General features: G+C 43.9%; 1 protein-coding gene and 1 long non-coding RNA gene across 4 annotated transcripts; both read left to right on the forward strand.

The window, feature by feature from the left end:
* Positions 1-1,633: 1,633 nt before the first annotated feature.
* Positions 1,634-4,395, forward strand: LOC122462732. The gene is made up of 3 exons (XR_006285474.1): positions 1,634-2,232; positions 3,287-3,454; positions 4,206-4,395. It is a non-coding gene; the product is annotated as an uncharacterized LOC122462732 (long non-coding RNA).
* Positions 4,396-8,007: 3,612 nt separating this feature from the next.
* ZBP1 (Z-DNA binding protein 1) lies at positions 8,008-27,013 on the forward strand. Of its 3 annotated transcripts, XM_037877078.2 has the most exons (9): positions 8,053-8,218; positions 10,467-10,598; positions 15,145-15,372; positions 16,694-16,774; positions 17,394-17,573; positions 18,804-18,977; positions 19,457-19,684; positions 20,620-20,838; positions 22,469-27,013. In XM_037877078.2, the coding sequence occupies exons 3-9, from the start codon at positions 15,153-15,155 to the stop codon at positions 22,648-22,650; spliced, it is 1,284 nt and encodes a 427-aa protein (XP_037733006.1). In that variant the 5' UTR covers positions 8,053-8,218; positions 10,467-10,598; positions 15,145-15,152; the 3' UTR covers positions 22,651-27,013. The 3 variants fall into 3 exon arrangements, with proteins under 3 accessions (XP_007059919.2, XP_037733006.1, XP_043383151.1); XM_007059857.4 differs by lacking the exon at positions 10,467-10,598 and having other exon boundaries at positions 8,008-8,218; XM_043527216.1 differs by lacking the exons at positions 8,053-8,218; positions 10,467-10,598 and having other exon boundaries at positions 15,234-15,372; positions 15,586-16,774.
* The last annotated feature ends 493 nt before the right edge of the window (positions 27,014-27,506 follow it).

Genomic DNA, 27,506 nt, shown 5'->3' on the forward strand with positions numbered 1-27,506 from the left:
GAAAAAAAATTTTCAACTGAAAAATATCAACCCTCCCTAATGCTAAATTCTACTTCTCCTTGGGTATGGAGATCCATCTTCAGCCCAAACACCACAGTCTGTGCTTTGGCCGTGGATGGGGCCCATTTCAAACGTCACTGTGAAGGTGTGACTGGCTGTGTGCTGCAGCACAGTGACCGCCATTGATCCGAGGTGAAGGTCACTATTATTTGCACCACAGTGATGTGTAGAGGCTCCTCCAAGCTAGTTGAGATTCGAACTGGCCCTGTCCAGAGATCTGACAGTCTAGGAGTATGACAAAATGAATAGATGGATGAAAACCAAACTGGGAGGGGGGGAGACAATCTTGTTCCACGCAGAGTTGGACAAGAAGGCCCAGATTTTGAAGCTTTCTTTTTTCCAGCCTGATGATCTAGAAGAGGGATCAGCAACATTTGGCCCACGGCCCCCCAGGGTAAGCCCCCTGGCAGGCTGGGCTGGTTTGTTTACCTGCCACGTCTGCAGGTTTGGCCGATCACGGCTCCACTGGCCGCGGTTCACTGCTGCAGGCCAATGGGGGCTGCGGGAAGCGGCGCGGGCCGAGGGATGTGCTGGCAGCGGCTTCCTGCAGCCCTCATTGGCCTGGAGCAGTTAACCGTGGCAGTGGGAGCCGTGATCGGCCAAACCTGCGGACGCAGCAGGTAAACAAACAGGCCCGGCCCGCCAGGGGGCTTACTCTGGTGGGCCACGTGCCAAACATTGCAGATCCCTGGTCTAGAATTAAGCTTTGATGGATATAACCATATCCTGGACAAACCTTACTGAATTAAGTTTAAGTAGTTTAGGAGGCCATTGTATTAAAAATGAAAATGTTTAGGTACTATTGAGGGATTGTATGTATTTTCATGGGGGAGGGGGACCACAGACCCCCAGGAATTAGGGGCCGGGGGGAGCGGTTAGACAAATTGACTCAGGTTGTACCACCTCCAGAGAGCTACCACCACATCTACTGGTTCAAAATGGATTTGTCAGGGACCAACAGACACAGAAAGGACTTTTGGATAAATAGCCAGAGTTAAAACTGACTCAGGGCTTTCTCTTTGATCCATCAAATGGATAGGGCCTCTGGTCCAAGAGGGGCCCCAATCAGTAGGAAAGGGCTGGCAGGACTTTGACCTACAGAGGCCTTATAAGACTCCTAGATGCTAAAGCCAAAAGGGAACATGGTGATCTACTCTGACCTCTGGTATAACACAGGCCATAGAACTTCTCCAAAATTATTCCTAGAGAAGATCTTTTAGAAAAACATCCCATCTTGATTTAAAAGTGGTCAGAGATGGAGAATCCAATTGTTCCAATAGTTAATTACCCTTGTTGCCAAAAATTTAAGCCTTATTTCCAGTCTGAATTTGCCTAGCTTCAACTTCTAGCCATTGGATCATGTTATACCTTTGTCTGCTAGATAAAAAGTCCGTTATTAAATATTTGTTCACTATGTAGATAGATTGTAATCAAGTCACCCCTTAACCTTCTCTTTGTTAAGCTAAACAAATAGAGCTAATTGAGTCTATCATTATAAGGCATGGTTTCTAATCTTTTAATCATTCTTGTGGCTCTTTCTGGAACCCTTTCCAGTGTAACAATATCCTTCTTGTATTGTGGGCACCAGAACTGGAATCAGTAATCCAGCAGCTGTTGTACCAGTGCCGAATCCAGGGGTAAGATACCTTTTCTGCTCCTACTCGAGATTCCTGTTTATGCATCCAAGCATTCATTGCCTTAGTTCTTTTGGCCACAGTGTCGCATTGGGAGCTGATATTCAGCTAATTATCTGTCACAACCCCCAAATCTCTTTCAGACTCACCGCTTCTCAGGATAGCATCCCTCATCCTGTAAGTATGGCCTACATCCTTTGTTCCTAGATGTGTACTTTTACATCCATATTGTATGCGTGCGCCCAGTTTACCAAGTGATCCAGATCACTCTCTATCTGTGACCTGTCCCCTTCACTACTTACTCTCCCCCAATTTTTGTATCACCTGCAAACTTTATCATTGATGATGTTATGTTTTCTTCCAGGTCATTGATAAAAGAACCAGTCCCTGCAAGACCCCCACTAGAAACATAGCCACTTGAAATGTGTTCTTGCTTTCAGCAAAAAGATGATGGACTGGTAGCCACAGAAAACCCATGCTTGGGGTTTGAAGTACTGTTCAACAGCCAGAGCCCTTGTGGAGTGAGGGCTGTTTTCTGGTAAGCTTATTAGCGTGCATGTAGGTTCTTTTATTGTTGTTAATGTATTTTCTCTGTAATGCTTTACTTTTCTTGCTGAGACAAAACTGTGTGGAAACCGAACTGTGGCAATTACACTGTATATCGTCTCTGAGGAAAGAAGCAAAGCAATCCAAAGCAGGCCTGTTTTTTGCTGGGGATTTCACAGCATAATCTGGAAACTATGTAGCCTGGAAATACCCTGATCAGGAGGGAGAGAGATGCTGGTCTTCACCCAAGAGTGGTGACAGCTGCAGAGTCTGGATCCTAAAGTCGGCACCCTTGCTGGATCACCAAGTAGGAATACAGGTGCAGCTGCCCTAAACTGTGACATCAGTCATTTCTTTTGAAGAACTGGGAGGTTCGGTGCCTTATGAAGGAAATGCTTTGTGTAGGTTTCAGGGAGCACTGCCACTGTGCATTGCATTGTGTCCCCGTGGTTAGGGGTGGGGAAAAAACTGGCAAAAATTCTTAGAGGGTCAAGATGCCTTTGGTGGTTTCAAGATCTTTAATGACCCCACATGGTCAGAACTCAGTCAGTGCCCTGTAGCAACATGCTGGTGCTTTAGTTCAGAACTGGCTCAGAAAGAAGGGTGCGCCCCACTGAATAACCAGCACCACGTCCTGGCAGTGAGATGCTCCCTCCCATCCTAATTAGGACCTCTTTGTGGGTCACCACAAAGGCTATGATCACTGCAGGCAGAGACTGCACAGTGCCTGACTCAGGGCTTCATCTGGCTCAGTCACGATGAAGAACAGGGAAAATGGACTGACAAGTTGCTAGGATTTTTCCACATCTCAGCCTGTTGAAAGTATATTGTCAGAGAAGATTAAAAGATGCACTAATGACATTTACAACCCTAACTAAATAAACCAATGGCACCAGAGTGCAGGAAGGCGAAGTAGCTTTAAACATTCAACCTGCTGTGGTCAGAGTGGATTCTGAAAAGCAGAAATCTGGGGGAGCATTAACTATCAGCCAGGATTAATTATTTGTCAGCTCTCAGTGGCTATTCATATTTTTTTTCCTCTGTAGTTCAAGCTCCTCATTCGAATACACAAGTTGGCTTGAGATTGATTGCTAGCAGAAGCCATAAATCACAATCGCAGCATCTAACAATGGATTTTGAAGGCCAGTCAAAAAGTGCCTCCTCGGAGTATTTGTCCCTTGCAAATGCAGAGAACCTGGATGATGAACAATTAGGTAAGCTTGGCTCTGTTGAATTGGACTTGATTCAGAGTGCTGAAGGGCAGGGGTGGGCAGCTTTAGTGGTGGTGTGCATTGCTAATAAGCAGGAGGAGAACTATGTGTAAAGGTACCAAAACAAACCGCTCTAAAGAAATCAAATGTGTGGGTAGAACTGGCTTTGCACCCCTCTTATCCCTCTTCCTTTTTACCAGTGCAGGCTCACTGGAGTTACAGTATAGATGGCAAACGTAAATCACCTTTTGCACTGCTCTCCCTTAATTCCCTCCTACCTGGACTTGTGCTGTCCCCTCCATGATGGTATTTGTAATATCTGAGAGTGAGCCCTGCCACTTAATGTGAGGGATGTGGCAAAATGAGTCTCCATGGGGAATCCTGACATAGTTTCCTATTCCACGTGTCTTGTTCTCTTGGTGGAGGGTGCGATATGGCCCAAAGCTCCAGGCCTGGTGCTGTTTTGGGGTCTATGGAGCCAAGAGTATCAGACCTCTCTGAGGGAAGGAAAAGCGAGGTCAGCCGGGAGTTCGGCAGGAAAGACTGACTGACTGACCGAGGAGTCCCTTCCTGCTTTACATGGTGCCCGGAATAAAGAAACGCTTCAGCTGACCAGTATTGCCAGTCCCAAGAGGTCAAACATCATGAGTTAGGCCCCACAAAAATCACAAAATTGACAGAAAAATAGTGATTTTTTTATATAAATCATTTGGGGCTGCTTTTTATTTGCTTTTTGGTTTCTGAACCTTTACAGTGCACCTGCTTCATGTTCCCCAGCTTTTCTCTGCAACCACGAGGGCTGGAGATGTCCTGTCTTTTCTAAATGAAGGCTGAGATTCTCTTGACTTCAGCAGCTGAGGCTTTAAGAAAAACACCAAATATCATGAGAATTGCAAGCAAAGCGTGAGAGCTGACACCACTGATCAGCTAAAACACCTCTCACTAGTTTACTCGGAAACTGAGGTACCAAAGTGTGGCTGAAAGGGTTCCCATCTCTCTCCCTCCATCTCTGGTCACTGCCTTTCCCCAGCATCCCTCTCTTTTTGGTCTGGGTTCCTTGGCACCTCACCTGCTGTCGGTCTGTTCAGGCACAGCATCCCCTGCCACTCTGTTGCTAGTACAGACCTGCCAATGTCAGAAGGCTATAAAGAGAGGTTTGAAGAGGAAAAGGAGGGCTCTTATAGCTCCATTGAAACTACAGCTGTTTCAGGCAGCTAGCATTCCCGAGGCCCAAATATGGGAGGAATCTGGGAGCCAATGGCTGCAGATTAGGGCCACAAGGGAAAAAAGGGTGCAGGACACTTTAAATTATATGAATTAACCCTAAACTTCCAGGTCAAGTGCATGGTGCATTTCTTTGACCTGGACTTCTGTAACGTAAACATACAGGGGTGGGGGCGTGTGTGTGTGTAAACAAAAACATGTTAGTCACAATGCTAATGCACTGCCAGAAGGTGATCAAATACTTCAGCAATGAGCACATTATAAGGACCTATATAGAACATGGTGCTAATTATTTTAACATCAAGAGCAGCGAGTGGGATTTTTCAAAGCTACCTAAGGGGTTTTGATGCTCGTTTCCCATTAAAACAAATAGGAATTAGGCATCGAAGTCTCTTTGGCAGCTTGGAAAGTCTGATCCAACAGCTAGAGTCTGCTTCACGATCCAACATCTCCTCGGCAGATGGTCTACAATGATAAAAGCTAGAACTTCAAAGCTGCATAGGGGAGAAGGGGAAAGGTAAATTGGGGCTAAACTGGGGGTTTTCCCCTTTAAGGAGGGACAACTGAGAACAATGCCAATGTGTCCTTAATTGTATCCACTTGTGTGTTACACTCTGCAGGAGGCAACCCAGGGACATTGTGTTTCACTGGGAAACCCGTTGTAATATTTCAAAGTGATGGCATTTAACCAATGGATGTAGAGGTTCTAGTCTGCCACTGAAATCAAAGGTGTTCTGACAATGTAACACTGGAGCGATGCAACAGTGAATCACCATCAGTCCTTGTGACTTACAGTCACCTTAGAAAGAAAAGGAGGACTTGTGGCACCTTAGAGACTAACAAATTTATTTGAGCATAAGCTTTCGTGAGCTACAGCTCACTTTATCGGATGCATTCAGTGAATGCATCCAATGAAGTGAGAGAGATGCATCCGATGAAGTGAGCTGTAGCTCACGAAAGCTTATGCTCAAATAAATGTGTGAGTCTCTAAGGTGCCACAAGTACTCCTTTTCTTTTTGCAAATACAGACTAACACGGCTGCTACTCTAAAACCAGTCACCTTAGACAGATTTTCACTGTGTGCGTTTGTAACCCACGTGCCTGATGGGGAGATATCTCTTTAAGAAATGGTGGATGGGTAGGGGAATCAGGGCCAGCTCTAGGCACCAGCTTCGGGGCAGCAAAAAACCTAGAGCCGGCCCTGGTAGGAATGAATTATATCTGGATCATTGTTGCTAGGTAGATGCACAATTACCTCTCCACACACAGAAGTTTCTGGAATTGGGTGTGGTAGTTTTGGGTATGCTCAGTAGGTTCCCTGTTGCTGGACTCAGACTCCATGAGTGACCAAAGACCCTGAGACTCAGGTGAACTCAGCCTAACCTTTTGGGAGTTTCTTCTCACTGTGTTTCTGTGGGGACTGACCTGTTTAGATTCAGTTTGTTTTCTTTATTTATGTTCATGTGTAACTGTAAAGATCATTTGTGTGGCTTACACAATAGTCATGTTACGTTATAAAAATTAAGTTATTATTATTATTTAATTTTCTTTATCATAAGATTTTATAAAGTTGGCATTTAAGAATTAAGTTAATTCCTTTTATTCTTTTGGACTTGGTTACGGGCAGGTTGACACTGTGTAATTCTTGCTGAAAATCCTCAGTGCCATAACTCTGGGTCTCCAGGTGCTTTGCTATGGGTGTTGGGTTTTTTTAGGCACTGGAGAAAGGCAATGAAGTAAACACTAGCCCACCCAGAGATTACATGTTAACATGAAGCCGTGATAAACATGGAGCAAAGAAAATGAATTGAATTAAAAACGTTTAAATACACAAAAATATTCAAAAATAAGGACATGCAGCTCCTTGTTTCCCTTGTCTGATTTTTCCTAGTTAAGACCTGCCGTCTCCATGACAGCCGGTGTTTTTCGTTAGTTTTGTTTTCAGAGAAAAATGTAAGTTTCGTTTTCCATTTACAGGTTTGCAGCATGGTTTGAACCATGTTACTTACTCTTTGCTCCACCCACAACTGATCATCTCGCAGTGTGTGAGAGGATGACTTAGCTCTAGGATTCACAGCGTAACCGAACCCAAACGTTCAAACATCAGGAGTCAGGCCCTGCAAAATCATGAGACTAGCTTAAAAAATATCAGGACTCTTTAAAAATAATCAGGTGGAGTTATTTTTATTTGCCTTCTTGTCTTGGAGTCTTTTCAAGTTTTTCTTCTGTAACCATAAGGGTTAGAAACTTGCATCTTTTTTTTGTTGTTGTTGTCATGAAAGCTAAGATTTTCCTGTAATCGCTTGACTTTGGAAGCTGGTGCTTTAAGAAAAAAAACATGAAATATTGCAAGATTTCCCATTGCAAATTGAGAGTTGGCAACATTGAGTTCAGCAGAGTTTATTCCTTATTCGTAACTCTCCCAGGCCCAGAGTTTTGCATGCGTTATTTGCAATTGTAGTTACCACAGCTGCAGTAACTGTGCATGTGAAAGCCCCGTATCAACTATTTGCATAAATAACTAGTGAAACTGTAAAAAGAAAAGGAGTACTTGTGGCACCTTAGAGACTAACCAATTTATTTGAGCTTAAGCTTTCGTGAGCTTCAGCTCAGCTCACGAAAGCTTAAGCTCAAATAAATTGGTTAGTCTCTAAGGTGCCACAAGTACTCCTTTTCTTTTTGCGAATACACGGCTGTTACTCTGAAACCTGTCATAGTGAAACTGTGCACACAGTTGCTGTTCTTGAATACACACAGTGGCATGCATACAGCGTATAAATAGCTGGGCCTTGCTGTTCAGAATTTTGACATGACCAAGAGCTTTCAGGTGGAAGAGAAACTTTTATTTAAAAAAGAATAATGATCTCTGCTAAAAGAAACACAAAGAATGGCTCATACACAATGGATCCTAATGCAGCAGAGTACACAGCATGTTGTCCTTTATGAAAGTATGAGGATGTAGATCCATGTGACTCTGCTCCCTGAAGCTCAGAGAGATTTCAAAGAAGGATCTTCCAGATCAGCAAGTCTGAGATGTGCCTAAGTGGATGACACTGAGCGAAGGACACTTATGTAAGAGAAGGGAACACATAAAGGTAAGCTGTGCGGAGTGGAATACCTATTCATCCCTCCCGATTTTCTATTAATATCCTCACTGCTTCTATCAGGAAGTTCCCTACTCTTGCTTTATGATGTATATTATATCTGCTGCAAATTAAAATTGCCAAGAACTGTCTGAGTCAAGTGTAATGCTTTATTCTCAAGACAAACATTTGTACAGTGGACTTTGTCTTGTCAGCCTTCTCGGTTTCAGTTTATGAGATATGTAAGTTTCACTTTTCACTTCCAGCTTCACCACATAGTTATTAGTCCTTCGTCAGAAACCCAGCCCCAAGTTATGCTTTTCTTTTTGTTCTGACTGGATATTTGGTGCTTGCTGATACATGCTCATACATTGGAGTCAGTCGTTTTCTGGAAGTTCTGTAATTGACTCTCAATCTGCTTTGGGACTCGGATAAATGGCAAACGCACCATCTAGTGCAGGTAAGATTTGCTTTTAAAGACATTCTGAGTTTTTAGTGAACAATTGCCTGACTTTTCTAGCTGCTCATTTATACTCCTTGCTCTTTCTATTACTGCTGATGTTGAGCACACAAGTGTAACCGGTGTGATATGAGTGTTGTTAGGTGTCCCAGCAATGGGAAGGTAGGGAAAGGGGGCTTCAAAATCTAAATTATGGGTTGTGTCTTTGTCATCATTCGTCTGCCTTGGAAGAGTGATTGGAAACGTCCCTGTTTACTTGCGAATGCCATGAACAGAGCTGGCCAGAAAATGGAATGTCTTTCTGTGGAAAATTTTTAACAAAAACAAGATTATTTTCAGTAGAAAATTTTGAAAGTCAAAACCTTCTTGGTTTTCAGCAACTGAAAACTCTGTTTTCAGCCCAAAACTGTCCAATCCCACCCTGCACCCATCCACCTCCCCCCAAAAAAATGAAAGCAGAAAATGTCCTGTTTTACAGGCAAAAGTTTTTGTAAAAATTAATATTACCAATGATTGCAGAAACTTTTAGCCAACCCCTCGCCCCCCGTTTCCCATAGGAAAACAAGCTTTGATGGGATATTATTGACTAGCCCTAGCCATGAGAACTGGGGGGGAAATGGGTTTTCCTACTGACCCCCACCCACCCCAAAGCTGGCAGGTGGGAGGAGCAAGCTATCAAGCAGTTATCACAGGGGTGGGCAAACTACAGCCCACGGACCGGATCCGGCCTGTCAAGGCTTTGTATCCAGTCCAGGGGATTGCCAGCCCCGTGGCACAGCAGGGCTAAGGCAGGCTCCCTGGCTCCGAGCTGCTCCCAGAAGAGGCCAGCACCATGTCCCTGTGGCTCCTGGGGGAAGAGGCGAGCAGAGGGCTCTGTGCACTGCCCTCGCCTGCAGGCACCGCTCCCCGCAGCTCCCATTGGCTGGGAATGGGGAACCGTGACCAATGGGAGCTTCGGGGGAGGTACCCACAGACGAGGGCAGCGAGCGGAGTCCTCTGCCCTCCCTCCCACAGGAGCTGCAGGGACATGGTGCTGGCTGTTTCCGGGAGCGGCGCAGGACCAGGGCAGGCAGGGAGCCAGCCGTAGCCCCGCTGCGCTCTGCTGCCACCCCAGAGCCGCTCCAGGTAAGCGGCACCAGACCGGAGCCTGCACCCCAAACCCCTCCTGCATCCCACACCCCAGGCCCCTGCACTGAGCCCCTTCCTGCACAGTGCACCCCTTCCCACACCCCGCGCTCCCTCCCGCACCCCAACCCCCGGCCCCAACCCTACATTCATGGCCCTGCATATAATTTCCCTATCCAGATGTGGCCCTGGGGCCAAAAAGTTTGCCTACCCCGAGTTATCATGAAGACATCTGACAGGAAGGGACTGAAGGGTTAAAAATGGGAGTCAGATCTGGCAATTTCATCATCTGGGTCCATTAGCTGTTTACAAGCTGGAAGACGGTGTGCCCATGAGAATCACACCCGCTCGGTTAGTTGTGTGTAATCCACACCTGTGGCCCACGGTACTGCAGCATGGCCTTAGCCAGAGGGTCTCCCGGTCCACGAGCCACCAGCCGTGCATGGCCTGAGGCTTTGGGTGGCTGTGCTGTTAGGTTTTAATTAGGTGTAAACTTGTTCAGCGAGCTAGCTTTGGTGGCCGAGCTACTAAATCTTTATGGACAACATAATAATTAAAGAAAACGATTAAATGGCCACAAAAAACGATTGGTTTGATGAGAGCCCCCACAGCTGCCAACAGCGAGAGCTCCAGCTTTCCCAGGCTGTTTTACTGCTCTGCATTTCACCTTCATACATGGACTAGATCAACTTGTTGTCCCAGGCTGGACTTGCCCTGACCAGATAAGAGGTGAGAGAGGGAGCTTGCCTCTAATTATTAACACGCTGTCAACGTAACAATAGCGAACCTTCTAAACGTGCGGCACTGTTCTGCTCTGGGGCCCTATCCTGGGTACACTGAGCTCCCACTTAGCAGAATGGGAGTAGAGGAGCTCTCTAGGGCTCAGCACCTTTCAGAATCAGACGCCAGCTTTCTCCACTTCCAAACTGGACTTGAACCACATTACATGGTTATAAGACTGATGTAGATGGGGTCTTCTTTGCAGCGAGGTAAGGAAAATTCAGTCCTCTTTTTCCCCTTTCTTTCCATCTTAGCTGGAAAGGTTGACCATCTTTGCAATCACAGAATGTGTGTTTACCCTCCTCTTCTCTTCTCTTCTCTTCTCTTCTCTCCTCTTCTCTAGATTCAGGCTGAATCCTGTAAACCCTTTGCTTGTGTGGGAATCCCCATTGACTTCCCAAGGACTGCACACCACATGAGCCTTTGCAGGAGTGGCCCCTCTATTACAGCCTCCTGTTGGTTGCAAGACCTTTTTGTGGCTTTCCTCACCCCTCTTTGGATGTCCATTAGACTAGAATTTCCCATGGTAATGCTTATCAATCAAGCCAGTGACTGTGTCACGTTCTGATCTTGGTTACAGGGTAAACTGAGAAACTTCTTTGACTTTGTATAGCTTTTTGGAGAAGGTGGCGGGGAGGGGAGATAAAAGAGGAAATGTACATGCTTTCATTTTCATTTTTTGTCTAAAACCTTAGCGTGGAGAAGGGTTAGCATTTGCCTGCCATCTGTATAAGCTCCCAGTAGTTCACATCCTTCTGAAAGGTTTATTTGAGTTATCTGAACCTTTATTGCTTGCAGAGTTGGGAATGACCTGAGAAGTAGCTTCCCTGTGATGTTTTCCCTGGTCCTTTTCCCAAATCCAAACATTTCTGAATCTCTGAAAAAGGTTCCATTAGAGCTTGGCTCTCAAGAGGGACAAAGGTTCGGGTTGGCAGGACTAATCTCATCCATGTCCCCCAGTCGTCCCTATTGGTTGTGGCGAAACCTCATAAAAGCAAACCATCAAGGAGTCATTTCCTATCATGCTTCAGTCTGAACTGTATCTTCTAAAGTCATTCATTTATTCTCCAGAATTGGCTGAGATACAATGTGGTGATACAGGAATTGAGTGGAATCAAAATTACATTTTAATTGTAAACATTTGTCCAGAAATTAATGTCTCTGAACTAATAGTTCTCTCCAACCAATGTGTTCAGAAACAAATGACGGTCTCTAATTGATTTTATGATATAAAGGGACATGTACATGTAGAAAATCACCCAGGGATAATTGCAAATCCCCTTCTTTCAGCAGGTATCCACACAATCACTCAACCGATGCATTTGCTTGTTCTCACACAGTTGTCATTGAGTAGCTGCATGGGCATTTGCAGGAGCTGAATTTTAGCTGGGATGGATTTTTTAAATGTGCTGTGGAGCTGAATTTGGATTTAAAACACCACTACAAGCAGCCTATGCTGTATAACAGTTTGCTCAGGGCTCTAAATAGATGTCCCCTTACTGAGATCTTTATTGATGACTTTCTCACAGAGTAGGTATTTATGATAGCCTCAGATCCTTGAGATCACTCAGTAATTCCAGTGCCAATCCCAATATGTAAAGATGTTTTGAGCAACATCCAAGGACCCTTTTAACAGCTCATTGATGGTTCTTCCCTCTGCGAAAGCTAAACGAAACACAACTTGAAAAAGAAACTCCAACAAAGTTCTTGCTCTTTCTTTCTGAACTATTTTTTCTTGAGTTTTTTTGAGTTATTTAATTCATAAAGCACCATCACTGCAAAGCAATCTGAGAGGTGGCAGCACATATAAACAAGAGTCAGAATTTGAAAAACATAAACTGGTTACCCACTCGTGAAGGGTGCTCTACAAATGAGTCCTTGCCCTGATTCAGAGCAGATCTCAGGATGTTCAGCTGATCTCAATTGCCTTGATAGGGTGAAAAAAAGCCATGTAAGTACCTTAGGTCTCAATTATTCAGATTTCAACACCCATTGTAAACTTTCCTAATCATCTTTTGTCATTTTTAAGCACATTTATGTGGATTATTTATTACAAATACAAAGTAGTCTTGTGTCACCGGTGCATTTTTCAGATGTCTGAAGGTAAATTACCTTAGTTGTTGAGGTGTTCAAAAGCCCAGGAGTTCAACATACCTAATTGTAGTTTATTGACCCAAAAAAAAGCTACAACTGGTCCACCTTGGGTAACAGAAGCCAGGACTGGAACACCAGTGCTGCTGAAACTCACACTCAACATACATGGGCAGGACTGTGTGGGCCATATCTCCTGGCTGTAGTCACTCTTATATATTCTTTATCTTTATTAGTACAAATTTTGCATTATACAATAAATGCATAAATGTGCCTAAACATGCATACAGCACTGGCTCATACAGGGCTGACATCTATTGATTTCAATGGGCTTCAGATCAGGCCCAGGTAAAGAACATCTTTCCTGAAAGGTCTGGCTCGTCAAAGAATTTGGAGAAGTCCAAACCAAATGGCACTTGGCAATGCAACTTAGGAAGCAGTGCTTCTCATATCTAAGGAGGCAATTCTCACCAACGATAGCTGAATTTAACTTTACATACAGTGAAAACTTTACAATATGGCTGGGAAAATTCACAAAATGTGCCATGAATGGCACTGAAATTCAGAAAATAAAAGCAGCTGGAGATGTGAAATCCAGTGGAAAGGGTATCATTCCTCGGTCTAGACATTTTGCTGTGTCACATCTTTCACTTGAGGGTCAAATTTTGCCTTCAGATATCCATGTGAGTTTCATGTGTGAATATCAGAACATAGGATTTGGCCTGCATTAGGAAGACAGTTTGGGACAACTTGTTTGGGGTAGTTTCTCTGTGGTTGAAAGCCCATTCTCTAGGGTCCAATCTTGAGTGGTGCTGAAATCAATGGGAGATGAGGTCCTTTCCAAGCCATAACTTCAGGTCTTGAATCATCCTCTACTGAAGTCAATACACGTATTTCCATAGACTTTGATGGGAGTGGGATCAGACCCTCAAAGAGCAGGAGTCAGAAAAGCTTTACTCATTTGCTAGCCCATCGATACTATATGGTGTATTTACAAAAATACCAGGCATGCAGTGTCTGGTATACCCAGCTCAGGTTTTTTCATTCATAACTATTTAATTTCAGTGCTGGAACTCTGCTGTCATATATGCAAGTCAACAGCCCATTGTCAGTTTAGTGGTAAAGTATTAGTCAGAGCTGACTATTTGCAGCTTCCTAAACACATTCATGAATATATAGCAATGGCACAGGACTGCTTCACTCAGCCTTTGAATTTTTTACAATGATGCTGTCACTTTTGAGCAGTGTCTGCAGCCTCTCTTACTGTCAGCTTCAATAAACAAACGTAATCAAAGTTGCATTCAAAAGTAGCTTCTTGGAGTTTCTCTGGAGGAGCAAATAATCTGTGTTTATTTTATTTTTTTAAAGTCTGCATAGCAAATGATTTCCTCATTTTAATGATATTGATTGTAATGTGCTTGCAATAATTAACGCTGCTGCTAATGGATTATTGGAATTTCTCTTTAATAATATCATTAGGATACATTTCATGCATTTAATGGTTTTTGTAAAATGACAGTTAAGCCCTCTTGCCTTGGATTTCCTATTTCCTGATTAAATTAGTTTGTTTGCAAGGGCAAACCATGTTTCACAGCTGTAGCATTTTGGGGGAAATAAAAGTGTTTTTTGGTTAGATGTGCCAATGTATTTCCAGTCAGAGATGGTTTTTCTGCTCTTTGTCAGTTTCAGTGCTCCTCTCTGCTTTACTCCCCTTCTTTCCTGGTCTTCACGAAAAAGAAATAAAAAATCTCTCATGACATTGAATCTCTTCTATGGAGATAGAAGGCCATGAGTAAAACATGCAGCATTTGGATGCAACCAGGATCCTTGGGATTGATATCCTTATATTGGACCTCACACTGCACCCAGGAGAGGCCCTGATCCAAGGGCCACTGAAAGCAGTGACAAAACCCCCCTGACGTCAGTGGTGCAAGATCAGTCTCTTAGCAAGCAGGAGACCTTGCACCACCCTGCTGACGGCTTTTTGTCTGAGTTCTGGCAGCACAGAATGTGTAGCATCCCTCGTGGCAGGGAAAGGACAAGACACAGTGGTGATGAATACAAGAGGGTAATTTCTGTTTCTCTAGCTCACAGGCTAATTTAGTCCTTGCAACCTAACATCTCTTCAGTTCTTACTCTGCATGAAGCAGTCATAGAAGGGACTGCTGACTCTTACAAGAATACCCAGAGATGCAGAGAGGTACCTTGTCTCTTTCAAGATGGGGTACTAACCTACCACTCATGAAACCACATGACCTGAAGGAAGGGGTAGCTACTGGGAATTTTAGTTATGCCTCAGAGACAGGAGGCTCTTTTTGTGTTTGTGAGGAGGGGAAGCTAATGCTTAGACGGATGCAGGACCAGTGCCTCTGACTTCACCCCTGGATATGGCCGCATTTTTCCAAATGGCATCTCTTTTAAATTGTTAATTTGTGGCCTCCAGAAGCTAGACCCTCACATCCCTTCCAGACATAATCGGTGGTGCTAGGCTTGTGAAGTGGCGTCTAAAGAGTACAAATCAGTCCAGTATGGGAAAATAATGTGGGTATCACTTTTTAAAATAAGTCCTTAAGCCAATGACCATGACTGCTCTGAGGATATCATTTTGGGTGAGTAAATACGTATTCATTAAAGCCTAAATATGTAACTGCACCTATTTATATGATGGACAACTGCAGTGCAAAGCCACGCCAGCCCGTCATTTCAATTCATTCCATGCCTCCACTGCTTGTGTCTGGTCACAGTTCCCCATTTGGCTTCTGTGATCATTATTGCGTGACTATTATATCCACAGTTAACAAACAAAAAATTCAGACTGAAGATCAGAGGCAAGTGAGTAAAGTCTGGTTGCCAAAAAAAAAAAAGGGGGGGGGGTTATTATCTGAATTGCTTAGAATTGTCTGTAGATGGCTTTTATTGTTTACATTTAGCTTCACAAATGGAACAACTCATCTGGGACTACTTAAGGACAGCTGCCACTCCAAAGAAGGCCTCTGAGATTGCCTGCGCATGTTCAGTGAAAAAACAGGAAGCCAACAAAGTGCTGTACCAGCTGCGTAAGGAGGGAAAGGTTGAGAAGCAGAGTGACAACAAATGGGTTGTCCGGGCAGATGACACAGAGGTGGAATGTCATCAGAAAACCGCCCAGTTGAAAAGCGGTAAATGTTTTGAAAAACCTTTTTAAAACTCTGTCCGCAACCTCCGATGCTGAGGGCATTTGGGAGCTGAGTTTGTTCTCAAGTCTGTAACTACATTGCAGCCTAACTGCATCAGAGACTCTCAAGCCTTTGACCCCAATTACTTTGAGTCCGTTTTTATTTAGTACAGTGAGTTGCAAGTCAATCGACTCTGGTTTTTTTTCTTTTGTACAGAACTGAAACTTGACTAAAGCAGAAGGTGCATTCATTCCTAGGCAGTTTTTGCACTGAACCTTGTCCAGGGTGGTAGATTAACCCCATGTAGTGTTCTCTGAGGGTACTCTGCCCTAGGACATTTCTTTTGTAATACCTGCAATCTTGGTGCATCCCAGAAGCAGACAAAAGTTGGCTCTTCAGAAATATCTTGGAAATCTCTTTTGCCAGAAGCTGGGAATGAGTGACAGGGGATGAATCACTTGGTGATTACCTGTTCTGTTCATTCCCTCTGGGGCACCTGGACTGGCCGCTGTCGGAAGACAGGATACTGGGCTAGGTGGACCTTTGGTCTGACCCAGTAGGGCCATTCTTTTGAGTGTCAGGCTCCTCTCTTCGCTCAGACATGGGGGGTCTGCACCCAGGGAAGGGGGTAGTTTAATCTTCTACAGAATACTCCACCCATCCTGTAAAAGCCTCTCCATGGCTCCAGCGTCATAAAGCTGTGATAAGGAACCAGGTTCCCAGGCAGGGGAATCTGGCACTGCCATACCCGTTGCACTGGAGACCTTCATCCCTCCAGGAAGCATCTGGAAGGCATAGGCCCTGTAAGTACAGCTTCTGCAGAAGAATGATCCTGTGGATCTCATGGGATCCCCAACTTCTTCCACAGGAGGGTCAATCACTCCCTGAACCTCACAATGAAAAGCTCTGCATGAACCCCCTATGGGCTTCGATCCAGTGTCCTTTCCCCTTCATGGGGACCATGGGGCCCATTATTAGCCAGGGATCTTTGGCTGGGATAGTTTTAAGATAACTAGAGAGAGGACAAACTCCACATAAAGGCAGAGAAGTGCCCTTCCCCCTCCCTGATTAACTCAAGCCATGCAGCAAACCAACCATCTGCCAATATCCTAGCTCTACTAAAGCCCCACATTTTCTGGAGGTGGGTGAAGATCAGAACCGAGGGTATGCAGCAAAGATGCCTGCTCCCCTGGGAGCCTGCTTTAGGAGATGGGGACAAGAAAGGAAAATGGGGAATCAGTCACTCTTCCTAGCTAAATAGCAGAACTTTTCACAAATCCCCCGCCCCCCAAAATACAGTGCTTAACAATGTTCTTTGTTGTAGATGACAGTGCCCTAGTCCCATTGCACCAGCCTGTGAACACTGTGACTCCTGTGAAAGATGACCTCAGACTGTCAGAAAATCGTAAGATATTTGCCACTTGCCTAAGACTGAATAGACTAACTTTAGAAATCTACATTTAACGATTTTTGGCAGCCACAATAGAATGCTCTTAATGCTAGCATTGCACTATTGTATGTGTAGAAGTCTAGCATGGGTCTAGGAGTCATAAATCATATTCCTGCTAGGAATACCTTGTGCTAGTAGCCCACAGGCCATGATAAAGCCTCATCATCCCAGGTGCACCTCCAGAAACCATCTGTCTCAGGGAGGTAGATCCCCACCCCAGGCACCTTAGCTCCCACAGGGGAGCACATGAACTGCTACACACTGTTCTATCTACTCCATGCAGCCCACCAGCTCTGGTAGTTGGTAGAACTATGGCTCCACCTACTCCCCATTCCCTTTGCAGCCGGTGTAATGGTGGGCCTGAGCTGGATAGCACAGAGCTCATTACTGGCAATCCCAGTGAAGTCATGTGAGCTGATAACTTGGTAAGATTCAAAGGGGAATTTGGTAGACCATGTGTGGCCTTGGGGCCACAAATTATCAGCCCAGTGGTCCCAGGGAGCAGGATACAAACTTAGCTGCGTTATCCTCCATTTCTGGCAGTGAATCAATAAGCCCACCCTTTGTTTCCTAGAGAAAAAGATTTACCAGTTTCTGTCAGAAAATGGATCTTGCCGTGCATTAGGCATTGCCAAATATATGGGAATGAAGACACAAAAGGAAGTCAATGCAGATTTATACGCGATGCAGAAAAAACATATCCTCAGCCAGAAGGAAGACACAAAGCTTTGGTCAGTTTACGGACAGGGCACAGGTATTGTACTGAGATGCACTTTTCAGAACACCGCATTCTGAGTAGTGTTACAAAAAGCAGCTTTGTTTTCTTTATGGCTGTAAACACTTTCAGTTAGACAACTAAATGGTCCTTCCCCGGGCCACGTCTCTTTGGCTTTGAGAACGTGGGCTTTACTTCGATGTGCCTATCAGCACCAATGCTCACAGTTTGACTGATCTTTAATCAGAAGTTCTGGTAAATGGCTCAGAGCATGGGGCTGGGAGACTTGGGTCTTGAGTCAGCCAGACAATGCCCAACTCACTGTGTGCCCTCCTAGGGCGATGGGGGTTCATTTAACTCCCTTGTGCTTCCATTTCCCCATCCGTAAAATGCGGAGAGCACTTGTCCACCTTGTAAAGGGCTCTGAGTTCCTGAAATGATTAGCACTGTGTAGCCACAAGTTATCGTTATGCCTATGCTGACATATATTAGGAAAAAAAGAGATGTTGTCTATCGATCTCTTACTAAAATCATTTCATCTCACTACTTCTATGGCCTTGGCTTGATCAGTCCCATTTCTATCATTCTTTTCAAATCCTGCCCTGGGATATACACTGTTGCCGTTGTTCATTGTACATCGTTTTTGGGTACTGCTGGCTGACTGAGATCAGCCCTCGCCACTGGCACCATTAGACACAGAGACACAGAAGTTATGTGTAACATCAGGCTCCCTTACTTCTGTAGCTCCTCCCAACGTCTTCCTGCCCACAACCCTCCATTCTGAGATAACGAGACAACAGAGAGATCTGCTACCAGTCAGGGTCACTATGAAATCAGGATACCTAAACACCCCTTACTCCCTCTAAATACACAGAATTAGCAACATAACGGGCTCCTTTAGGTGTGTCTACACTGCACACGAAGTCTGGGCTCTGACTCAGGTTTGAGCCCAAGCCCCACTTCAGTCCACACACAAATTAGTCTATCTTGGGTCAGCAAGCACACAGGACCCGGGTCCTAGGATTCTGCTAGAGTGCGTCTACCCAGTGAGCCAGCAGCCCACCGTGGAGTGTCTCAGAGCCCAGATTTACAGACTCAGGCTCGTGGGACTCGCATTACAAGGCTAACAATAGCTGTGCAGACTTTGTAGCTTGGGCTTTGAAGCCTAGAGAGGGGATCACTTTTGTCACAGGACAAGAATTGCTTTTCTCCCAGGAAAATTGTTTGTCTTTTGTACTGGAGACTAATGTGTGTTTTGTTCTTTTCCAGGTTACAAAGCAACAAATCCTGGAGCAAATAAGGAAGCAGTGCCAGTTATTATTCAGCATAATCCAACAAACATTATCTATCAGGGAGGAGTGCAAAACACCATCTCTATAGCTGATTCCAGAGCTACTCAAATTGGAAACTACAACTCACTGAATCTAGTGGATAAAAAAGATGGTAATCATCTCTCTGCACAGGTTTATGAGTGCTATACTGGTTATCCTCTCTGAGAACAGACATGAACAACACCCATCATAATTAATAACACAAAAAAGATTTCGTATTTTACCAGAGCTGGTTGGAAAATGGATTTTCTGTCCTGTGGGATATGCCAACATTTTGAAATTTGCTTTTGTGCCAGACAGAATTAAAAGTTAAGTTACTGCAGAATGGAAATTCTGAAAATTTCTCTTAGGAAACACCAAATCGTTTCATGTCAATAACTGAAACTATAGCATAAATGTATTAAATATATAATATATAAATATAATAGATTAAAATTACTATTGCAATATACACCTAATATAGACCTTATCAAAATGAGATTGTCAAAACGAATCATTTTGGCACTCTCCCATACAAAATTTCACTATTATTATTATTATTTTATTTTATTAATATAGTTATTATTCCTTCCCTTTACACTTATACTTTAGATTCCAGACCAACTGTTCCAAGTCTTAGGGCTGCATCAGAGAATGCTGATATGTTGCCCTGTGAAGTAGAAGCTAAAACAACCACCCAGGGTGGTCAGGAAATTGATGTCACCGAGTCCACACTCAAGAATACTGTCATTGGTAATGATAATCAAATGAATATCATTATGAAGAACTTCGTTGACAGTCGAGAGGAGCATCTAGACCAATATGGCACTCCAGAAAAGAGTAGGTACAGTGTGTTGGCTTGTGTTGAAGATACTCCAGTGCTCTGCAGGGCACTGGTTATACAAGAACTCCCTCAAGCACAGCCCTGTCTGCATGAGAGCTGACTTGTGAATCATTACAAAGTATGTCAGTGCTGAAACAAACCTTTATGACCCTAGAAATTGGGCTTAATGCTCAGAGTCTGTGATGTGTGAGTAGCAGTGGTTATTGCACTCCAGCCCTGTTCATGTCTATCTGTCCCCTTTCACAACTGGGGTAGGAAAACTTTCCTCTGACATCCTACTAGCGCGTATTTGTGACCCACTCCTATAACAAAAACCTCTTGCAAGCCTTCCATTTGGCTCCACTATTTATGGTAGGACACCCTCCCATAAAGCCTGCATCCCAGCTAGGCAGGACCAACTTCATGACAGAGTGCAGCCCAGAAAATGGACCCTAATTATTGACTCTGCACCTGTCATCTGCCTGATTCCCACCGACTTCAAAGGGATGTAGGACGAGGCAACTAGATAAAGGGAAAGTATTCCCAAGTGGTTAGAATGCGGGACCGTGAGTCAGGAGAGCTGGGTATTCTTGACTATGCCACTGACTCGCAGAGTGGCCTGTGGCAAACTGTTTAACGTCATCTGTAAAATGAAGATGCCAATATTTTGTACGTTGCTTTGAGCTCCTTCATGGAATATGCTGCACAAGTGCCTAGAACTTTTTAGAGTTATACTAGGTACCCTCCTATCTGTATCCATTCATTTCTGTGCAACAAACTAACGTGCTGAAATGCTGAGATTTCTGCTACTATAATGCAAATCTTAGTCCCACCCAAGCCCTGGGAAATGAGTATGTCACCTTTTCGACATTCACTGATTCCATCTTTATGATTTCTTATGCTCTCCTTTTTATGACAAATGCCCCCCCCCCCTTTTTTTTTTTAACTGTAGATCCATTTGGTGACATTCTTTCTGCCAGCCCTGGACTGTCACTGAAAATTAACACCTCCCGCCGCGGGGAAAGGAGAGCTCCATTTCAAAGAGTCAGCATCAACAAGTCTCAGATGGAGAACGTCATGATCGGAAACAGCAACCAAATGAGCATTCATGAGCAGTGTGGTTCTGCCTGCCTCGCAGATGAGGAGACAAATGAGGAAGACGATGTTTCAGGTCAAGATGGCAAACGGCGTGTTGACGCTTGTAGGCTTCTCTTGCATGTAAACTGTGCCTGATGTGTATGAGCTGGCTCCATGGTGTGTGCCAGACATCTGAAGACTACTGACATCTAGGTCATACTCGCCAAATTTGGACAGGTGGCCAGTTCTGAACATTCTGCACTATGGGCCTGATCCAAAGCCTCTTTAGGTCAATAGAAAGCTTTCCATTGGCTTCAATGGGCTTTGGATCAGATTCTAGAAGCATCACTATCAGTGGGTCCTTCCCCCCCACTTTGGGCCAGATCCTCGCATCCTTCCTAATGCTGGGGTAGATTGGTACTTTGCACAGGAGGAGCCCTAATTTACATCACTTTGAGGCACCCCCACAATATTCAGAGGAAACATTAAGAACAGTCCCACTTCATCACATCTCTCCCCCCTTCGAGACCGAACTGAGGGGGGTCACTTTAGCCGGTGACCTGGGGAAGTTCGAAGCCACCAACATTCCCATGGATGCCCCAGCATCTCTTCCATTCCTTGGTGGGAGTTACATCAGGCCCTTCCAGTTTCATGCCCTCCCTTAGGTCGGGGGTGGTCAATGCCGCATGTGGGAAGGTTTATGCGGCCCGTGCCCTTTTGCCACCCCAAAACCCCCGGGGGTCAAACTGGGATCAGGTCTTCTCCCAGTGCTCCACTCTGGAGGGCTGCAATTCGGGCTCTCTTGGTTAAGAGTCCCCATCTTGACCTGGGCTACATACTGTTCACTTAAAGAACTAGCATGAAGACATTCCTTTCTCAACAACCTTGTCTCCCCAACAAGCTGGCCAAACACAGCCACTTGGTTATAGGACTGTTTAACTTTCTTAACAGCTTTCACTTCATCTGAGACCTTCTCAAAGCTATCCACACTGGATCTTTCAACAGGAAAGTCAGTGGCTTCATTCACAACAGAAAAGTTCTGGCTGTTAGGAACTGAAACTTTCTTGATTAAATCACTTTCACACCCTTCAGTTTCAGTAAACTGCTTGCAAAGACTACCATGAGGATTCCTTTCCCCAGGGGCTTTTCTATGTAACAATTCACCCTTCGCAGAAATTCTGCCCTTACCTTCTTTATCTAGGGCTTGCTCAAGAGAAACACTTCCCTGATCTTACACCAGTGGTGAATAAGTTGTAACAAAGCTCTTTGCTACCTGTGACATGTCCCCTCCAGGGAGCCAGCGAGGGGGTGGGAGTGGCTGTGATTTCCACCATGCAGTGCACAGTGGCCTTAGCGGACTGGAGAATTCAACCCAAGGGTTGATTTTATTTATTATGGTACTTCCCCCAGCATGCTAAACTGTAATTACTTTGCAAGCACCTTGATTCCTCTTTTGCTGCATGCTGTACTTTTTCACACCAGTATTTCTTATTTTTGTATCTTAATCGTTTATCATGTGTGTTCTTTAAATTGTAAATGAAATATACAGAGATAGAAGCAAATGGTAGCTACCAGTGTCAGTAACCACAATGTATTAATTTTAACATAAGGATCGCACAATTCAGTTGCATTTATAGCATGCAGGGCAGCTGGCGCACAGCTCTGCTCTGCTCCAGTCACTTAAATGCTCTCTCACTTTTCCTCTTGCTTAATAATTCCACTAGATTCCAACTTGACTTCGGAGCAAAGCAAATGGACATCCTGTGATGATAACAGCATGGATCAGTCAAGTGACATTTCCATCCTTTGTGAAAAGCTGCAAGATGTAATCATTGGGAACAACAACTACATGAATGTAGAAGAAACTGCAGATACTGAGAGGGGTGAAGGAGATGAAGACATATAATAGATATGTGGGGAAAGCAAAGATCTTGCTTATGAGGCCCTTGCAGAAATTCACAAATGTGAGCAGGAAGAGGTAAAGAAACTTGCTAATTCTAATTATTTTTGCCATGGAGAAGGAAGATATTTTCTGTGATTTACAGACAATAAATGGAACAGGACACACTGTTCTCTGCCTACTCAAAATGTTGAAAAGCAAACAGGATCCCTATATCTTTCCTTAGGGAGTTCTTCTGCAAGAGAAAGAAAAGTAACGGAGTGAATCAATTTTATGCTCCCTGTGAACTTTCAGAGTCCTAGCACTATCGTAAACCTTGAATCCACCCAGGACTTGGAAATCTTGTGCTGTGGCAAGTGACAAATTTCAAATGCAGCTGCTATAAAACTCAGTTGCTTACAACTAGTTTGCACCATCCTTCTGCTGGTAGGCTCCAAGGCAAGCTGCTAAATGGAGGTGATAGCCCAGCATGAGCTATGACTCAATTTGGTGGAGAGAGCTTTCAAATTCTGCCTCTTTGGAGAAGGAGATGAGCTAATGGGTGAGGTGCAGGGGTGAGAAGAAAGAATGCAAAGCATATTGTTCTTGTCAGTTTAAGATTCTGAACCTCTTCTGGGACCCAGCCCAAAGTGGGAACCAAGGTTGTGGAGCCAAAGCTGAGCCACTCCAAAGAGACTACTCCATCCTAGTAGACAATTGTACTTGGGACAGTGGATACTGGGATTCCTACCTCAGAGCTGGGAAAGGGGAGGCCTGTTCAAACCAGCTATACAGACACATTTAGGGGGTCCTGTGTGTACTGCAAGAACAGCTGAGCTAAGCCTGGTTACCAAAAGTTAAGAGGTGTCTGTTACTAACAGAGTTCAGTGTTTCCAGCTCTCATTAAGTTGCCATAAGTCTCGCAATGTTCACTGACTTTCTTAAAGCCCCAGCTCCTACAACTCAGAACCTCTCTTCTTGTTTTTAAAAGGAAAAAAAGGCTGAAAATGTGAACAAAGCATGATCTCCAGGCTCAGAAACCAAAAAGTCAAATAAAAAGAACCCCAAAAGGTGCAGATTTTTAAAATCTCATGATTTTTTTAAACTGCTCTCATGATTTTGGGGCTTGATTCATAATATTTGAATGCTTGGGGTTGCTAATACTGATCACGTGGTGCTTGGACATTACCATGCCCGTAGCTGGTTACAAACTGTTCTAAACATTGTAGTATGGACAGGGTATTATACAGCTGGGCTCCAGAAGTCAGGAATCATTAGAGGAGAATGAGGGACTCTGGAATTTTCTTTCCTTTCAGCTCAATGGTTCCACACTATGTTGACTTCCCAGGTACTTCCTAGGCCTGTGTCTTCATGCAGGTCTTTCCCAGAGGGATTATTTTGGTTTCTCTCTCTCTCTCAACATTATGCTAATTTAGATAATTATTGTCAGTGTTTTTGTCAATGTTTAGATTGTTTATGTGACAAGAAAGCAAGTGATGGGCACATTGTATAAATATGACAAATTAAATTAATGCTGCAGCTGGGTTTTTAAAAGGGATGAATGATTTTATTTGTAGTCACAGAGACAAATTGAAGGTAAATGGATTCCCTGCTGCAGAGTGTAAGCTGATCACTCTACATGTCAGGAAGGTATTGACCCATCTACCACACAGTAGCCTTTGATAGCTATGCTATGGGTTGATGTACCTGCTCAGCTCTGGAGCTCAAAGACCAGAAACCAAAAACAAAGTTCACGCAAATCCCTACAAATCAACACACCAGGTGAACTAAAGTAGCTGGTTTGAATCCTGGAAAGGGGATCATGTCTATATACAAATATGGGGCCAAATTGTCCAATCTGCCTGAGCTCCCCAAAAGCTGAGGGAGAAAGTGGAGAGGGAGATAAATGGGTTTCCTTCCCCTGTATTCTGGACCCAGCCCCAATGTATGGTACAACATCAGCAGTGCTCTTACATTTGGGCTACCTAGAGCCCCCTCAGGGGCCATTCCAGCAGTGGCATTCTGCTTCTCTTGGCCATGTCTCCAACACACCCTCTCCACCAAGTGCTGTGAAAGGAGATGGTGTCATTCCCCTCTGCCAAATCCACCAGCCTTTGTTCTGCCAGAGTGACATGAAGGGTCCCGTTGGAGCATTGAGCCAGTGGGATTTCTCGACCACCTTTTAATGTCACTGCTGCATTTCCTGTTCAGTCAGACATTGATCAATCTGCACCTTGTTTTTCAAGGCAAGGTAGAACTAGCCAGTGAAAAGTGTATGACCCCAGAGTTAATTTACCTCCATAACTAAGTAGTAAACTAAATCAAAACCACTTCAGTAGAGCATGAAAAATTTAACGAATGAGTAAAAATATTGATAGGTACTCTCTGCAAATCAGTGGAGTCACAGTGTTGAATGTGTCCTTTTAACTCCATGTCTGAAAAGACCTAGATGTATAGCACTCCACCTAATAATTACTATTTCAAGTTGCTTAACTCAGGGGTGAATGGAACCAGCGACATCAATTTGCATGTGCAATTGTAATATCTATTCAGCCAAAGTGACTCAAGATGGCATCAGAACTACCTCTGTGTTCCTTTCAAAACATAACAACAAACTCAAGAGGATTGGTGTCAGGATTTGTGCGTGTAAAGCCAAGAGCATACTGTATTTGTAGTCAGTGGATGACAAGCAACTGACAGATCCCACCTCCACCCCCAGTCAAAGCAGCTGAGATGCATGTCAAGCTTACTTTGACTGCAATGTGATCGTTCTGTTTTCCTGTGTGGAGGTAGCTCTAAAATTAGGGACACTGGAAAAAACAGACTGAAAAAAGAAAGAGAGAGAAAGCTCTCTGATCATAGCTAAATAGCAAATCAATGCCAAATGTCAGAAGTGATCTAAGTGTCGGCGTATGCCTCACTATACCAAAGTCAGATCGTTGTCCCGTGATGTCTGGTATTCCACTTCAGGAGTGGTTGTAGAGATTAGAGACCCGGGACATCATGGTCAGGGTTATCTCCTGTTTACACAGACCCTTATCTCCTCACTATATGCCCCCCAATGGCCACCCTGAATAGTAGCACTACACATTTATACCTAACTCCACAGGGGTCAATTCCAATAATTAAAGGCTTAAATTATTCCTTCTATGGCTTAAGGAATTGCCATGTGAGTAAAGGGCAGGAGATCCTTCAGAAAACCCAATAATTGACCTATTTAAGTCAATGAGAATTTTTTGGCCATTGGGACAAATATCAAGCTTAACATGGGCCTGAGTTTGAAACCCTTACTGATGCTGTGTGGCACTCATTCAATGGGGGATTAGTCATGTAAATAAGTCCTATCTGATGTGAGTAATGGAGGCAGATTTTGGCCCTAAATCATTACATGAATTGATCTTAGGCTCAGGAGAAACTGCATGACTCAGTTCTAGCTTTAAATAATAAATCTCAAGCCATAAAGTACCATTTGGCTTTTGTCAAAGTTGATCCAAAAGGGCTGTGCTGAATAATAAAAAATATCATGGCTTTTGGTGTTAAGTTGCATCTTCAAGCATAAAATCCAGCCTTGATGATGAAGCGGAGCCCAGCCTGTTTCACCCAGGCCAAACATACTCAACAAGACCCTTATGCTACTTTTCATTTAGAGGAAATGTCTTTACATGGAAAGAAAAGAAAAATCCTTGACAGATAAGTAATTAGGAAACATCTGGCAAAACTGAAGGCAAAAGAATTCATTCCAGGCAAAGGTGGTTAGCTGAACGCTTTTCATCGTGACTCCAATTTAGCATTTAACGAAAAAAATAACACTCCCTGATGAAGTGTTTAAAATGGCAGATGGCAAAAATTATGTAGATGTCTAGCACAAGATGCTAAATAGATTAAGGGAAAAACATATTGGATAGTCTAAATGTGGAGATGTGCGCCCAGAGGCAGGGCAAGTATTTTGAAACTGTCATGATATTTTTTGATAGATTTCCTAGAAGCAGTGTGGTTCCAGGAATGACAGGTGATTGGAAAGGCTGAGTCCTGGACACTGCAGTGTTTGCCTTGGAAGTACAGGGTACCTGTTTCCAGTGATGGTAGTTCCTGGAATGGCAACACAGCAGGAACGCTCCATATGCTATGTTCTCCAGTGCCCTGCACCTCGTGCCATCATTTACACCGTACAAATTGGGTATAAAACGCCACTGAATCCGAATGATAGCATACCCGCTTTACAGGGGTGTCAGTGATGATACTGGGTGTTTGGCAGTGAAGAATCAGACTTACGGTGTCTGTACTGTACTGTAATTTATTGCTGTACTAGTCTATCCCAGGTACACACTGCTTTATGAGCTTACAACTGGGACCAATACATTATTCAGTAAGAAAGTGTGAACTCTGCCAACCCCCCCACCCCCCAAAACAAACAAAAAACCCCCCTCTGGAAAGCAAAGACAGGAAGCATACACGATATCCCCCTCCCAAATTAATTGCTACTATTTTGATTAAAACACATTATCATATAAATATTTGATTTAAAATGTGATTAAATCTTTCTTGCTTATGAACTGTGGCACCTTTAAAGCCTAACCTTTTATGGCTTAGCACTACATAATTATTTTGCTCATTAGCTACGTTTAATAGTTCGATCTCTTAATATGCTTTGCCATTTGGAACCTGCCGTCAGTGCCAAGTTCAAATCAATGCTGTTAGTTATTTGTGCCATTGCAGATAATTAAACAAAAATTAAAAGCGATTTAACCTTGCAGATATTCACAGTGTGGTATTAATCTGGCTTGGGATAGACTGGTATTCAAAGACTGGGAGTGACTCAATTAGCCCAGTGCTATGGGCCTAATTCTGACTTTCTTTATACAGGGACAGGTAGGGCCCTGTGT

Source organism: Chelonia mydas, chromosome 13 (genome assembly GCF_015237465.2).
Source record: "Chelonia mydas isolate rCheMyd1 chromosome 13, rCheMyd1.pri.v2, whole genome shotgun sequence".
In the NCBI taxonomy this organism is placed as follows: domain Eukaryota; kingdom Metazoa; phylum Chordata; order Testudines; family Cheloniidae; genus Chelonia; species Chelonia mydas.

What these genes read in the sequence shown, in the direction of transcription:
- ZBP1 (XM_007059857.4), top strand. Translation starts at nt 8,194, where the DNA reads ATGGCAAACGCACCATCTAGTGCAG. An exon ending in AGTTTACGGACAGGGCACAG is followed by an intron (nt 17,574 to 18,803) that starts GTATTGTACTGA and finishes GTTCTTTTCCAG; the next exon opens with GTTACAAAGCAACAAATCCT. An exon ending in TCTAGTGGATAAAAAAGATG is followed by an intron (nt 18,978 to 19,456) that starts GTAATCATCTCT and finishes CTTATACTTTAG; the next exon opens with ATTCCAGACCAACTGTTCCA.